General features: G+C 44.5%; 1 protein-coding gene across 1 annotated transcript; it reads left to right on the top strand.

Moving 5' to 3' along the window:
- The first annotated feature begins 231 nt into the window (after positions 1-231).
- On the top strand, positions 232-10,404 carry LOC117651047. The gene is made up of 4 exons (XM_034394765.1): positions 232-346; positions 2,936-2,962; positions 7,163-7,368; positions 10,114-10,404. Exons 1-4 carry the CDS (start codon positions 283-285, stop codon positions 10,387-10,389), a joined length of 573 nt encoding a protein of 190 aa, XP_034250656.1. The 5' UTR covers positions 232-282; the 3' UTR covers positions 10,390-10,404.
- The last annotated feature ends 3,210 nt before the right edge of the window (positions 10,405-13,614 follow it).

Here is a 13,614-nt window from a genome sequence, read left to right as displayed (position 1 = left end):
TTTGTGGGTCATTTCTTTCTGATGAGTCATTGCCTTCACAAACCCAGAATATGACCTTAAAAAGGCAAAGACGAGTGATGAAATGGCCTTGCCATTGTTGGGACCTTTTAGTCAACAGTGTTGTTTATTTTGCACGGCGCGAGACACGTGCCAGGCAACCGACTTGATTCCGCGAAGGTCTTGTCATCGTGTCGCACGATTTGAGGTGACATGTCACGACATCGAATGACCAAAAAGGTTAAAAGCAGCTAGCGCGCACGTAAAGCAGGCAGAGCCATCACAATGATCGCTGCGCACGTCTTAATATTCTGCATCGTCGGCGTTGCCGCTGCAAGCTGCCTTTCAGGTAAGACCCCTTCTCTCGGCATAGAGGAAATGACATATTCGCAATTAGAATGTTTTTTCTCGGACAGTGAGAAATCGATGCTGAATCCTGAATCTGCGCACTGGAAACTTACGCTTGCACCACTGAGCTGCGGATCTAGACGCCGCCTTTGGCGGCACTATGTATCACTTTTTGCCCCTCTCTGAATCGGCTTTCTAGGTGCTACGGGAGTACCGGGAACGTTAGGGTGGCCCAAAAAAAATCGAAGGTTTTCCGATTGTCTTATTCCGCTCAAAAATCGATTCTTGACCGAAAAAAAATAACCCCTATTTTTTGCGTTTTGTCCTGAGACGATTTTGAATACCGGCTCAATAGCGAAAATGGTTTTTAACCCGTTTAAAGCACCAAAATTGTCATAACAATTACAGTTTTTATCGGATTTTCAAAAACGATACGGCAAAATGTTCAGTTTTAGACGGCGAACAAATTACATTTTCACCCATTTTTTGTCAGACTTCGTCTTCAGTATTCTACTTGCGATTTTCGCTCAAAAAAACACAAATTGTTCACTATTTGGAGATAATTTTCTTGTTTCGGACGGCCGAGTTGCGTCCCTATCCACTTTCTTATCTTACCCTATCCCAAAACAAACCGACTACGTGAAATATAGCCGTGCAAATCAATTTGCCTACCATCTAGGGGCAAGCATTTCGTTGCTTTCAGTTTAAAGAAAAGTCTGTTGAGCTCTGAGGCCGCAATTTTCCTCCGATTCTCAAACTCGAGAAATCATTTTGTTTAGTTTTTTAAGACGAACAAAAAAGATTCTGGTTATTTTTTTGTCAGACTGCGTTTTAAGGTCCGTCTCTGCTTACAACGTGCAAAAATCGCCCAAATTCGAATTTTTTGCCCACTTTTGGACCGTTTTTCTCGTCAGCGATCCACGTGACCAGCCAATGATCACTCTTTTACCTTCCCTAGCTTTTCTGGAATGGCTGGAATTAAGAAGAGCCAGGTCCTAGACACGAACTAACAGGTCCAGGCATGATTTGGCGGGTTTTTTGCTTGTAACGTGCAAAAATCGCCCAAATTCGAATTTTTTGCCCACTTTTGGACCGTTTTCTTTTGTCCAAACCTGTCACAACTTCTCCATACCGGTCAGAACTAGACAAAATCGGTTGCAACACTCCCACTTTTACTGAACTATTCACACGAGCCCAAAACCGTCCGGGCTGGCCTTATTTATTCTTTTTTTAAGAAGGAAAATTCTAAACGACCCGCCAAATCATGCCTGGACCTGTTCGTTCGTGTCTAGGACCTGGCTCTTCTTATTCCAGCCATTCCAGAAAGGCTAGGGAAGGTAAAAGAGTGATCATTGGCTGGTCACGTGGATCGCTGACGAGAAAAACGGTCCAAAAGTGGGCGAAAAATTCGAATTTGGGCGATTTTTGCACGTTTCAAGCAGAAACGGATCTTAAAAAGCTGTCTGACAAAAAAATGACCAGAATCTTTTTTGTTTGTCTTAAAAAATTAAACAAAATGGCATCTCGGGTTTGAGAATTGGAGGAAAATTGCGGCCTCAGAGCTCAACAGACTTTTCTTTATACTAAAAACAACGAAATGCTTGCCCCTAGATGGTATGCCAATTGATTTGCACGGCTTTATTTCACGTGGTCGGTTTGTTTTGGGATAGGGTAAGGTAAAAAAGTGGATAGGAACACATCTTAGCCGTCCGAAACAAGAAAATATTCTCCAAATAGTGAACAATATGTGTTTTTTTTGAACGAAAATCGCAAGCAGAATACTGAAGACGAAGTCTGACAAAAAGTTGGTGAAAATGTAATTTGTTCGTCGTCTAAAACCGAACATTTTGCCGTATCGTTTTTGAAAATCCGATAAAAACTGTAATTGTTATGACAATTTTGGTGCTTTAAACGGGTTAAAAACCATTTTCGCTATTGAGCCGGTATTCAAAATCGTCTCAGGGCAAAACGCCAAAAATAGGGGTTATTTTTTTTTCGGTCTAGAATCGATTTTTGAGCGGAATTGGACAATCGGAAAACCTTCGATTTTTTTTGGGCCACCCTAGGGAACGTCCTACACCCCACCTTCGACGCGGAACTTGTGTGTGCTCGTTCAAGGGGCCCTATTCAGAAGATCTTACCTGGGCGTTCCCCCCCGAGAGAATATCATCTTAAACGCCGGCGAGTTTCACTCAGTTTGATCATTTGGGACGGATACGAGAGAACGCGGAATACATGCACTATCGGTAACTTTGATCGTTCACCATCAGATTTAAGTGAATGAAATCGGAAATTAAATTAATTTGTAGTTTTATCAAATGATCAAACTGAGTGAAATTCCCCTGACAAGACAAGATCTTTTGAATAGGACCCCTCGAGTTATGCATTGCACATGGTTCCGTAGAGAAAGCTGCCTCTCCCTTTTTCAAAGAATTACAGATGCAGAAAAAAATACTTTTCACTTTTCGTGCATACGCCCTAACAACGCCCAATTTCCTGCACACCCACTTCTGTGCGCCCTTTAGTTTGTACTTTGTTGAAATACTTTTGATCCAAATTTATTTTTGTGTTTTTTTTTTCTGTTTTTCAGATGAACCTGTGAAGAACAAGTTTTATGGTGAGCTTTGAAGTCACAAGCCAGAAGCACTCTCTCGCCTCTATATTTGTCACAGAGAACCAAGTGTGTGGGGAAAGGTGAACTGCAGCAACTAAATTTAGAGGGTACTTTGGAGGTAAAGCGCATGCTAGAGGCGCATTTTGGAAACGTCCTTCGGTGGACGGGTAACATACCATAAATAATCTTTTATCAAGCGAAACGTTCGTGTTGAGTTTGTCCGCTGAAGGGCGCGGAAACGGACGCGTGGTTGACGATTCTGAGCGGAACACAGAAACGTCCCAAGGGTAGAAGATAAGGGCAGGGTTGAATTTACACTGGTTCAAGGCATAAAACGCTCACTTGGATCGGACACTGCTTCATCTAGCCATGGCATACTACAGTACGCAATCTCGATTCACCATTTTTGGCCTCAATGTTGACACGCGATAAGAACAGTCACGAAAAATTTAAGATCAGAAAAGATCCGACAACTTTCTTGTTCGCAAGCGACTCTGAAATTCACGCCAGTATTTGGTGTAAATGTCTTGTTACGCCTATTTTTTGAATTACTTCTCTCATTAAACACATTTTCATTCACGCCTCGTGACGGCGGCGTGCCTCACGTATTTTATCGTATTTAGGCTTTTGTTTCGATACACGCCGATTTGTGACGTAACTTTACCGCTATTTGTCCGCCCATTGCGTTTTTAGTGTGGAAATGCAGAGTAAAGGGGTCCATCTACAGAAATGTTGCAATTTTATCTCCCTGCGCCTTTGTGATGAAACGGTTCGTCCTAGAAAGACGCGGTTTGTGCCTTCAGATGATGCTGTTGGTGCTTTACATGAAACCGTTAGGTTTGAAATTTTCTTACGTTTTCAGATAACGGTGGCCTCTGGATGGTGAAAATTGTAAGCTCCGTAGCTGTCCCGATGCGCAGTTCATTAAGTTTGCACCTCACTGGTATTCTCTGACAAAAGAACCAAAGTCCAGCTTGACGTTTTCGGGCATAACAACTTAAGGCCACCTAAGTCCATGTGGACCAGAAAACTGGGGTGAACTTGTGCTCTTTTGTCAGAAAACGACTGGACTTATGTTAAGATGTTTTGTATGAAAACGAGCGGACTTAAGTTGTTTCGTCACATAACGGCTGGACTTGCGTCAAACTATGATATGAACATCTGAATATTTCGATAACAAATGCCATAACTGGTCATCGAACAATTGGTGGGTCATTCCACGTAAAGTCGACAAGGCCTCTGCCACCATGGTCACCGAATTGATTCTTCTTTTCAGGGTTTGTTACCCCCATGGTACTAGTTCATGACCGGTACAAAGTTTTTCGAATGTAGCCCCAGGGGCTGAGATATAGCAAAGAACTTTTTTCTCAAATTGCTGCACCAGTGCAACTTTGAAGGTTGATAGCGTCGCTAATATGCATCGTAGACCAAATCCGAGACCAGATTTGGAAAGGGGAAGAAAAATCAAATCTACTAGTAAAAAAAAATTTTGTTTTGAAATTTTTTTTTTACTTTCAAACTTTTACGAAGTTTTAAAATTTGCACAGTTTGCAAGTACCTTAACCAAATTTGGCTCCCGTTGGCTTAAAACTTAGCTTAGACCCTCCTCTAATCGAAACAGTCAACCACAAAATACGTTTTGTGCCGTTCTCGAGAACGAACCATTTCCGTGGAGCTCTGCAACACTCCACTGTAAAACGGTATTTAGCCCACCCAGTTTGGGCTGGGCGCCCTTCCCGATCGAACCCTGGCTCCGGACCCAGTTCCAGGGTGTCTAGCGCCCCTTCCAGAAAGGCAGCCCATCGTGCCGCGCCGCGCTGGGACCCTGCGGGTTGCCTACCCATCAGGCGCTCCAAGCGAACCGACACACATTTCCCCCGTCTGGGTTCCTCTAGGGGCTCCGGAACATTGGGCGACGCCCCCCTCCAAAAAAAAACCCATTCAAATTAGGAAAAAAGCAGGTAAAGCTTAGGAAAAAAATTTAAATCTATAATCTTTTATGTAATTTTGTCAGTTCATGTGAACGGATGACACAGCGGCCCGCGAGGGGCCCTCGTCAGCTGGAGTGCGGCGAGTAGACCATCCCGGGAGGCTCTAATCTTTTCAAAACAATTTTTTTCACTACTAGATTCGATTTTTCTTCCCCTTTCCAAATCTGGTCTCGGATTTGGTCTACGATGCATATTAGCGACGCTATCAACCTTTAAAGTTGCACTGGTGCAGCAATTTGAGAAAAAAGTTTTTTCCTGTATCTCAGCCCCTGGGGCTACATTCGAAAAACTTAGTACCGATCATGAACTAGTACCATGGGGGTAACAAACCCTAAAAAGAAGTCGACTTTACGTGGAATGACCCTGGTATCCTTTCCTAAATACCACGTTGTCTTTCACCTGAAATTTCATTACCATATTTGTCCTGAATTTGTCATTACAAAGCTTTTAACTTCAGGGTGAGTTTTCTCAAAGTGTCAATAATTTGCAAGTAGTTTCGGCAAACCAAGGGGATCTTTTTTTGCCAGTGAACTAGTGGGCGCAATCGTCTGGGTACGGAGATATTTGGTGTTTTGTTATTGGCCTTTACGCCTGCGAGGTAGGCACCCGCTGCCACTGAGGGTGGCAGGACCTCTCGACGGTGTGTCGCGGGACTAGCAGTACTCGTGGGAGTGCCACTGACTTCGTGGAAGTATCCGAGCAATCCTGCTTCCCTCGCAAAGACAGCCGTAAGATCCACTGTAAGGGGGGGCCACCTCGACAGCCCCTTAACAACGGCGGCAACCCCTTCCGAAAGTCATCTTCAAGGTCCATCTCACCCCTACGAGACTCGAAGGCCCCCCCCCCCTTTCTCCCACCTCGTGAGGTCCATCAACCCACAGTGGCAGCGGGTGCGTAGCTCGCAGGTGCAAAGGCCAATTACACAAGGTAGGTGTACGCCAGACCGTGTCTTGTCGTAACAGGCTTCGCGATGCTGCGCCAGTTATGACAATCCACGCCTGGCGTTACACCTACCTTGGCCTGCGGCGCTTGCCTGCCTTCGGCAGGCTAGGTTTCTTTTCCAGGCATCCGCATACCAATTTGCGTGATTGAAGGTCAAAACAGCATTTGATTTCGTGCCTAGGGCTGCATTGGCCTGACTTTTAAACTTGTCGAGGCTGGGGGGCTCCGCCCCCCAGACCCCCCTTTCCTCAAGACAGAAGTGATCTGCCTGCAGATAACTCGATTTTTCGCCGTTTTCTAGGTGTTTTTCGGCTATAAAAACCGAACCAGTTGAGCTAGGATTGTGAAATTTCGCGTGTGCTGAGCCAAGGACATACCCAAAAAGTGTGCAAAATCTCACCGAGATCGGCCGAGCCGTTCAGGAGGAGTAGCGCGGACACACACACACACACACACACACACGCACGCACGCACGCAGACAGGAAAAATTTTTCAACCCCACCTGAGTAACAGGCTTCGCTATCGCTCAGCCAAAAACACTAATTGTCTCCGTACATACACTCTTGCGCCTACCAGTTCAAAGGTGAAAAATGATCCCCTTGGGTTGCCTAAACTACCCCCAAATTATTGACACAATGAGAAAACTCCCCCTTTACTTAAAACTGTGTCCTGAAAAATTAACAGAATTGGACTTATGTCCTCTTGTCCGAAAAGTAGTGGTATGTCTCAACAAGATCCAGGATAATCGTTCCCGAGAGCTTTTTTTGCGAAGGCACTTTCATACTTAAATTTAGTCCCGCCGACTCTCATTAAAAGTTTAAAGCCTTGTACCAACAAAGAATTATCTTTTGTCCCGAAGTTTTTACTCCCCAATAATCTACGTGTGCACTGTGACTCACCAGGCACACCAGGGGACCAACGGAAAGTCGCAGCCTTAATCTGAGGGCTGCAATGCATTCCGGATGGAAAAACAGCCTTAAACACCAAATTTGAGGGATGTGTGTCCAATGGGTAGCGTCAGATTAGAACCCAAATTACAAGAAGGTGGTCGCGTATTTTTTGTGTATGTAAACTCCGTATCCAATTTGCCCATCCGCCTCCCGGTTGCCCTGCTAGCTATCAGAAGTCGACTGTATTTTAAACGTTCACAAACTTACAAAGAAAATACTTCTAATCTACGTAACGTAGATAGAATGTTCTTTGTACCAAACATATGCTCCAAATATTTCGTGTTTAAAGCGTTTTGGCTTTTTGGTGGCCTTCCGTGCAGCTCGCTTCTTCCCGCGTGAGTTCGACCCCAAGCACGAGCAAGGCTACTACGTGATGCCCCGTACCACGGCCGAGGCCAAGGCGGACGGCTGGGCGGCCGTGCCGGGACTCCGCAACGACGCCACGACCCTCTGGGCCCGCCGTGGAGACTACCGAGTGTGCCTGCTGTTCGACAAGCAGGGCAGCGTGGCCGGCATCCAGGTGTCGGTGAGTCTGCTTTGCAAATCCAAAATTCCCCCGCAGGTTCACTCTATTTTGCCTGGACCGCAACGTCTCGCTAGTGGCGCCAGCAGAAATTTCATTCAGGAGGAGCCACTGATCGGTGTGACCCACGCAAACAGTGGTCGAATCACTCTGATTTTCTGGTCAGAAGGGCGTTTTTAAGGGGGCAGTAGCGCCGTATATCATTTTTGGCACAAATTTTGACGAAGTTAAAAATGTTACAGAGTCCTTTTTTTCATCGTGGGAAATGCACTTATTATTAATGAAAACAGAGTTCTTCAAGGATGACTTTGGAATAAAATTGATATTACTTGTGAGATATCACAGTGATATCAATATTGATCTACTGTCATTTTAGTGTGGTCAGCGAAGGGCACAAGACAACACAACATACACTGGCGGAAAAAATTAAGGGGACACTTTTTCAAAGTGACCTCAAATGTCGAGTTGCAGAGGTAGAAGGCTGCAACTTTGACACAAGTTGCCTTCAAGTGTCCTGAAGACGCGTGCAAAGTTGCACTGCCGAGGTTGGACCGGGAGGCCGTGATTAACCCCCAGCAAATTTGAAGTGCAAAAAAACGCAACTTTAAAAGCGGCCAGCCTGGCTCTCGGGGGTCAAAAGAATCGGAAAACGGTGAGCGATTGCCCTTGACGTCCTTTACAAAATGTGACCCCCGGGAGACTTCTAGGACAAACCCACCCCCTACAACCCCCACCCCCTTAGAAAAGCCACAGTTCTTGAGGTACTATGCGTGACAAAAGTAAGCGACCCCTCCGGCCGGGCCTGGCGATACCCCGCGCCCAGGCCGCTGCCGAGACAGGCGGACTCCTCGGCAGATGGACCGACGCAGGGCTGCGCTGTTGTCAAACTATCACTGCAGGTGCACAATAGCTTTATTACCCCCCGACGAGTGAATGACACCCTGGGCCAGCCGCCGGTCTGGATGCCACAGAGCGGCCGAGCGGTTCTGCTCCTGCTGCTGGCCGGGTGCTATTTTTACAAGTCAATTTCATGCAAATATGACTATTTTTGACACCACTACCAAAATGCGTCTCAATCTGAGCTGATTATTTCATTGTAAGGTATCTAGTAAACTTTTTCTTACTTCATCAAAATGATCTTAGAAAATTAATTTTTACATGTATAAGTCGGAAATTGAGTCCTCAATGCAGTGGCCAACATTCCCAACATGTCAAAATCGATACCTCCTAACAACAGACACGTACTTCGGGCACGCTTCTCAAAACTCACGTACTTTCGGCAGCTTGTGCAACAAACACGCAGTTTCGCCGTTTCTAGTCAAAAAGCACGCAGTTTCCGCATTTTCGTCCTGGCGGGCACGGAAATGCATTTTGGGTATTTTTCATGGTTGGGCTAGTGAGGTACAGTCACTAAGTCACCATTAATAACCTCAAAACGGTTTCAGGAGTGATCTGCATTGAAATATTACAGGAAGTTTGGAGGTTAAAGGTGGGCCTATATTTAACGACAGATCGTTCCTGAAACCGTTTCCAGGTTATCAATGGTGACTTAGTGACTGCACCTCACTAGCACAACCTAGAAAGTTACCCAAAATGTATATCCGTGCCCGCCAGGACGAAAATGCGCAAACTGCGTGCTTTTTGACTAGCAATGGCGAAACTGCGTGTTTGTTGCACAAGCGGCGGAAAGTACGTGAGTTTTGAGAAGCGTCTCCGAAGTACGTGTCTGTTGCTAGGAGGTATCGAAATAACGCCCTAGAAAATTTGCATTCTAGAATTAGCCGGGTTGCCTGCAGGCTATTGTGTCGCGGATCTCATTCACTGCCTGGCTGCGTGAGGGTGCTGACAAGCTGATTTATTGCCCCTTGACTCAAAATAAAAATTTTCAAACAACTTATTTTTGGATTTCGAATTGAGTGGATATGGGTTCCTTGCGAAGCTGCGAGTCCAGTGATATCTTGAAATTTTGTTCTACGACTATTTGAACCGAAATTCCAGACCAAGTCCAGTTGCCTGCGCATCGGACTTCCCAGGCCACAGGCCGGGTCCTCTGCCTCTGCACTTTGGCACATGCTGCCCCCCTCCCCCTCACGGCACCTGCAGTGATAGTTTGACAACAGCGCAGCCCTGCGTCGGTCCATCTGCCGAGGAGTCCGCCTGTCTCGGCAGCGGCCTGGGCGCGGGGTATCGCCAGGCCCGGCCGGAGGGGTCGCTTACTTTTGTCACGCATAGTACAGCACTGAGATCGGGCTGGCGTCATCCTCTTGGTCACCGTGATAAAGTGGATACCGCGTATGAGCCTGTGCACCCCGTGGTCGACCTCGGAAAGACCGAAACACTTCACCCCCTTTCAACCCCCTGCGATTTGAGGAATTTCTGCTTTGCGGAAGGGGGTGAAACTCACCGGGGTTTTAGTAGACGTGACCCTATATATTTCTAAATTACCGAAAAATACCAATTTTACCGGGGTCTCATTAAAATAACGATATTTTACCGTATTATACCGTTCTTTACCGGTAATATTACCGGCCTTTACATCCCTAAGGGCATTGCTGCTAGTCTTAGCATATCTTCAAGTACTTTGGCCCGTGACCAGTTTTTCAATCCCAGATTTTCACTTTACCCTTCTGATCACTTTCCGTACCGTCAAAGCACTCCGTGTTATACGGGTTGGAGAAGGGATATATAACGTTAAATTACGGTCGCCTGTTGTAGAAGAATAATTGATTGTTTTCCTTCTGCGCACAGGCATCAAAGGCCGCTCTGAAGAAGTCGGGAATTCCATTGCAGTACGATAAGAACGACTATTGGTTCTCTCAGACGCTTCTTGGAGTTGAAGTCTACAGCGCAACCGCTTATTTCGTGACTACTCGTAAGTTCGGCTGGATGCTTTGCTCTCTCACCGGACTTATGCTAAGATTGGCGTTAGGGGCTGCCACAACTAACAGTACGAAGCTAAGGGCATCTGAAGCCCCCATTACTCCCCCCCCCTCTCAAAAAAAGGCAAATGCGCTTAGAGTTTGACCAACCATAAGGGAGGGTGGGGCAAGTGACACTTTTTGGATTTTGGCACTCACTCCGATACTGTGCGAGAAATGAATCAGCTTACACTGCAGAAGGTTGCTTTGATCCTTCCTTGATCGCAAAAACACGTTGTTGCGTTTTGACAACACCCATTTCTATTATTTAAATAGCTTCCCGCAGACCTCTGCATTTGTCACTTGGTTCCCCAGCCGGGGGCACCTAGTGACAGGTCAGAAGTCAAGACGCGTTTCGCGGATCTCCCATTTAGGGCCTTTAGGACTCTAAACTAACCATGCTAATGACCTGATTCGAAAATATGTTTTGAATATTTCAAACGATACAAAACAACGGTTTGAAACAAACTCGTTTTCGGAGGTACTAAGGCGACGTTAAATACGAAATCTTGAAACTAAAGCCACCGTTATTTAAGAGAATCGTTGGTGAGTACAAACAGACTCTCAGACAGAGACGCACGACCAGTCACTTTTCAGCGCGCCCTAACACGGCAACGGCTTTGCTATCGCTGAGCCCAATAAGTCATTGTGTAAGCTCGATCAACCTGTTCGTTTTTTGTATAATTTGGTACATGTGCCATTGGGTCAGCTTGTGTTTTAAAAAAAAAGATCGACCTGTTCGTTACCGTAGAACGGGGTAATATGAGACATGAAGGAAAATCGAGACAAAGCGCACTTTTTTCGGTTTTTCTCGTGTAGCTCTCTAGCTGTTGTTCAGAAGACCACCGTGAATTTTTTTTCCTGATCTAGGAGGTTGTGGCCGCTCACAGGTAACGCACGAAGGCAATCAGAAACTCGCCAGGATTATTTAGAACCGAAGGAAAAACTTCTTAATTTTAACAAGTTTTATAAACTTAGTAAAACCCTCCCCAGAAACCTCGGTAAGAACTTGGGCTCTCGTCCGAACGAGGTTTAAATCTGTAGGCAATTATGTCAACATAATCAGGACAAAATTCGGTTCCGTTATGTCTACTCTCGGGCTGCCTGTTCCAGATGGAATACAATTTTGTTACCTTGCAGGGAAAATAGAGACGCCTCTTTTCGCTTGAAACATGAGGCCAAACATACTCTACTGTTAATACTTTCAAGTAATAATGATTTTAACACGAATTTGTTTTACTATCTGATCGGCATCTATGCTCTTCGTTTAGTATTTTCATGTGACAGGCACAACTCATGACTTCTTATAAATTTTTCAGCTCTCTTTAGTGACACCCATTTTTCTCCCCTCCAAATTTTATATCGTCTCCATTATAGTTTCCAATCATCTTTAAAATGAATGAAAAGAACTTCAAAAGCTCCAAACCCACCTAAATGATTTGATTATCCATACTTTTTTAGCATTTCTTTCTTTTGTTTTTATTCCCCAAAATTGGGCGGGGGGGGAAAATAAAAAGGGAACGCGTTCCGGGGGTTTTTTGGAAAAAGGTCCCCCTAACTCCCAACCCAAAAATCTAAATTTTAGTGGGGGGGTTTTCCCCCAAAAGGAAAGGGAAAATTTAGGCACCCAGCCCCAAAATTTTGAAATTGGAAAAAAATTCAAAAAAAATTCGAAATTTTCTTTTTTTCCCCGGTTCCACAAAAAATTGGCCCCCGTTCGGGGCATGGCTTCCAAACCCATAAACCAAAGCCCCAAAAAAAAAAGGGTTTAACCGGTTTGGGTTGTTTTTGGGGGAAAAGTTTTGGTCCCTTTTAATTTAAGGGTTCGAAAACCCTCAAAAAACTTCAAAATTGGGAAAGACCAAAACTCTTCAAATTTGCCGGGAAAAAATTTTAAACCTTGGTAGGCCACGTTTGGGAGTTCCCCCTTTTCCGTAATATTGCAGGCCCTTCTTTTTTGGGGAACCAGTAAAATTTTGGATTTGGTTTTCAAAAAGGAAACCAAATTTTTGTTAATTTTATTTTTGGTTTCCGGTAAAAAAAAAGGCCCTTGGCGGGGGGGGGAAAAAAGGGCCAAAAGGGAAAGCGCCTCATTTTTTTTTCTCCCGACCTGGCCCACTTGCCACAAACCGTCCTAACCCGAAAAGGGATTTGAAAAAATTAAAACGGGGGCCCCACCAGGGAAAGGTTAAAGGGCGGCAAAAAAAGATTTTGAATTTTTTTTTAAAAACAAAATGCAAAAAAATTTTTTGGCGAAAGGGTCACCCCTTTTTTTTGGGGCCCAGGTTAACCAAACCCAATTTAAAAATTTTTCCCCCAAAAACCCCCAAATTTCTTCTTTTTGGCCTTCAAAAATCCCTTTTAAAAAGCCCAAAAGAAAAAAGGGATTTAACTTGTTTTTCGGATTTAAAGCTTTTTGAGTATTTATTCATTTCGAAAACCCTTTTTCCAAGTTTTTTGGGTTTTAAATTTTTGGAATTAAATTTCGGGTGCCTGGAACGTTAACAGGTTTAAAAAAAAAAAACCTTTTTCCCAAAGGAAAGAAAAAGGTAAGGAAAGGGGGGGGTTTCCGGGTTCCTGGGAAAAGCTTTTAAAGGAAAAAATTTTGAAGGAAAAATTTTTGAGGATTTTTTTTTTAAAGAAGTCCGATCGTGGAACACGACCGATGCCGATTTCCTCCATTGTTTGGTCAAAGGTAGTCCTTGTGAGTCTAAGAAAGGCCACAAATTTTTTGGGCCGAAATATGCACCGTTCAGATTCTATGGGAAATTTTTCGTTTCCTCGACCACTTTTCACATAATATGGCCAAAATTGAAAAATCGCCTTTCTGAGGCCTCTATGCACTCGATTGAGCTCAAAATGTGGTATCTTATGTAAAATCACGCGAGGAACACTAATCCGGTGCCCGTTTGTTTATAGGACAACCCAAACAGATGTTATGACTTTTTTTCAGGTTTTGTAGTGGTTTTTACTTTTTTTGGGGTTTTGGTGTTCGGCATCGATTTTCGCCAATCCGATGAGTGGATTTTATAGATAAAGGACCAATCTATCATACTACGAGATAAAAAGTTTGTGTACGCCGCGTGAAAAGCAGTGGCGCTGCAAAAATTGAAAAACCGTCATTTCTGGGTAGTTTTAGATTAGATAAGCCACCTTTCGCGTGACCGTCTCCGCCCCATATTCAGTCTAAATATTGTCCCAAGTGATGTCAGAGTTGGTGTGAAATTTCACCGCTGTAGCTCAAGTAGTTTGGAAATGGCAGCTTTCTAAAGTTTTGCAATCACGTAAGGCATTTACTTTAAGTAGAATTGCGGTAAATGTGAAGACTTGT

This window comes from Thrips palmi, unplaced genomic scaffold, assembly GCF_012932325.1.
Source record: "Thrips palmi isolate BJ-2018 unplaced genomic scaffold, TpBJ-2018v1 HiC_scaffold_5, whole genome shotgun sequence".
Classification (NCBI taxonomy): Eukaryota; Metazoa; Arthropoda; class Insecta; order Thysanoptera; family Thripidae; genus Thrips; species Thrips palmi.
Note: the sequence above shows the minus strand (reverse complement) of the source record. Positions and strands in the feature narration are given on the sequence as shown.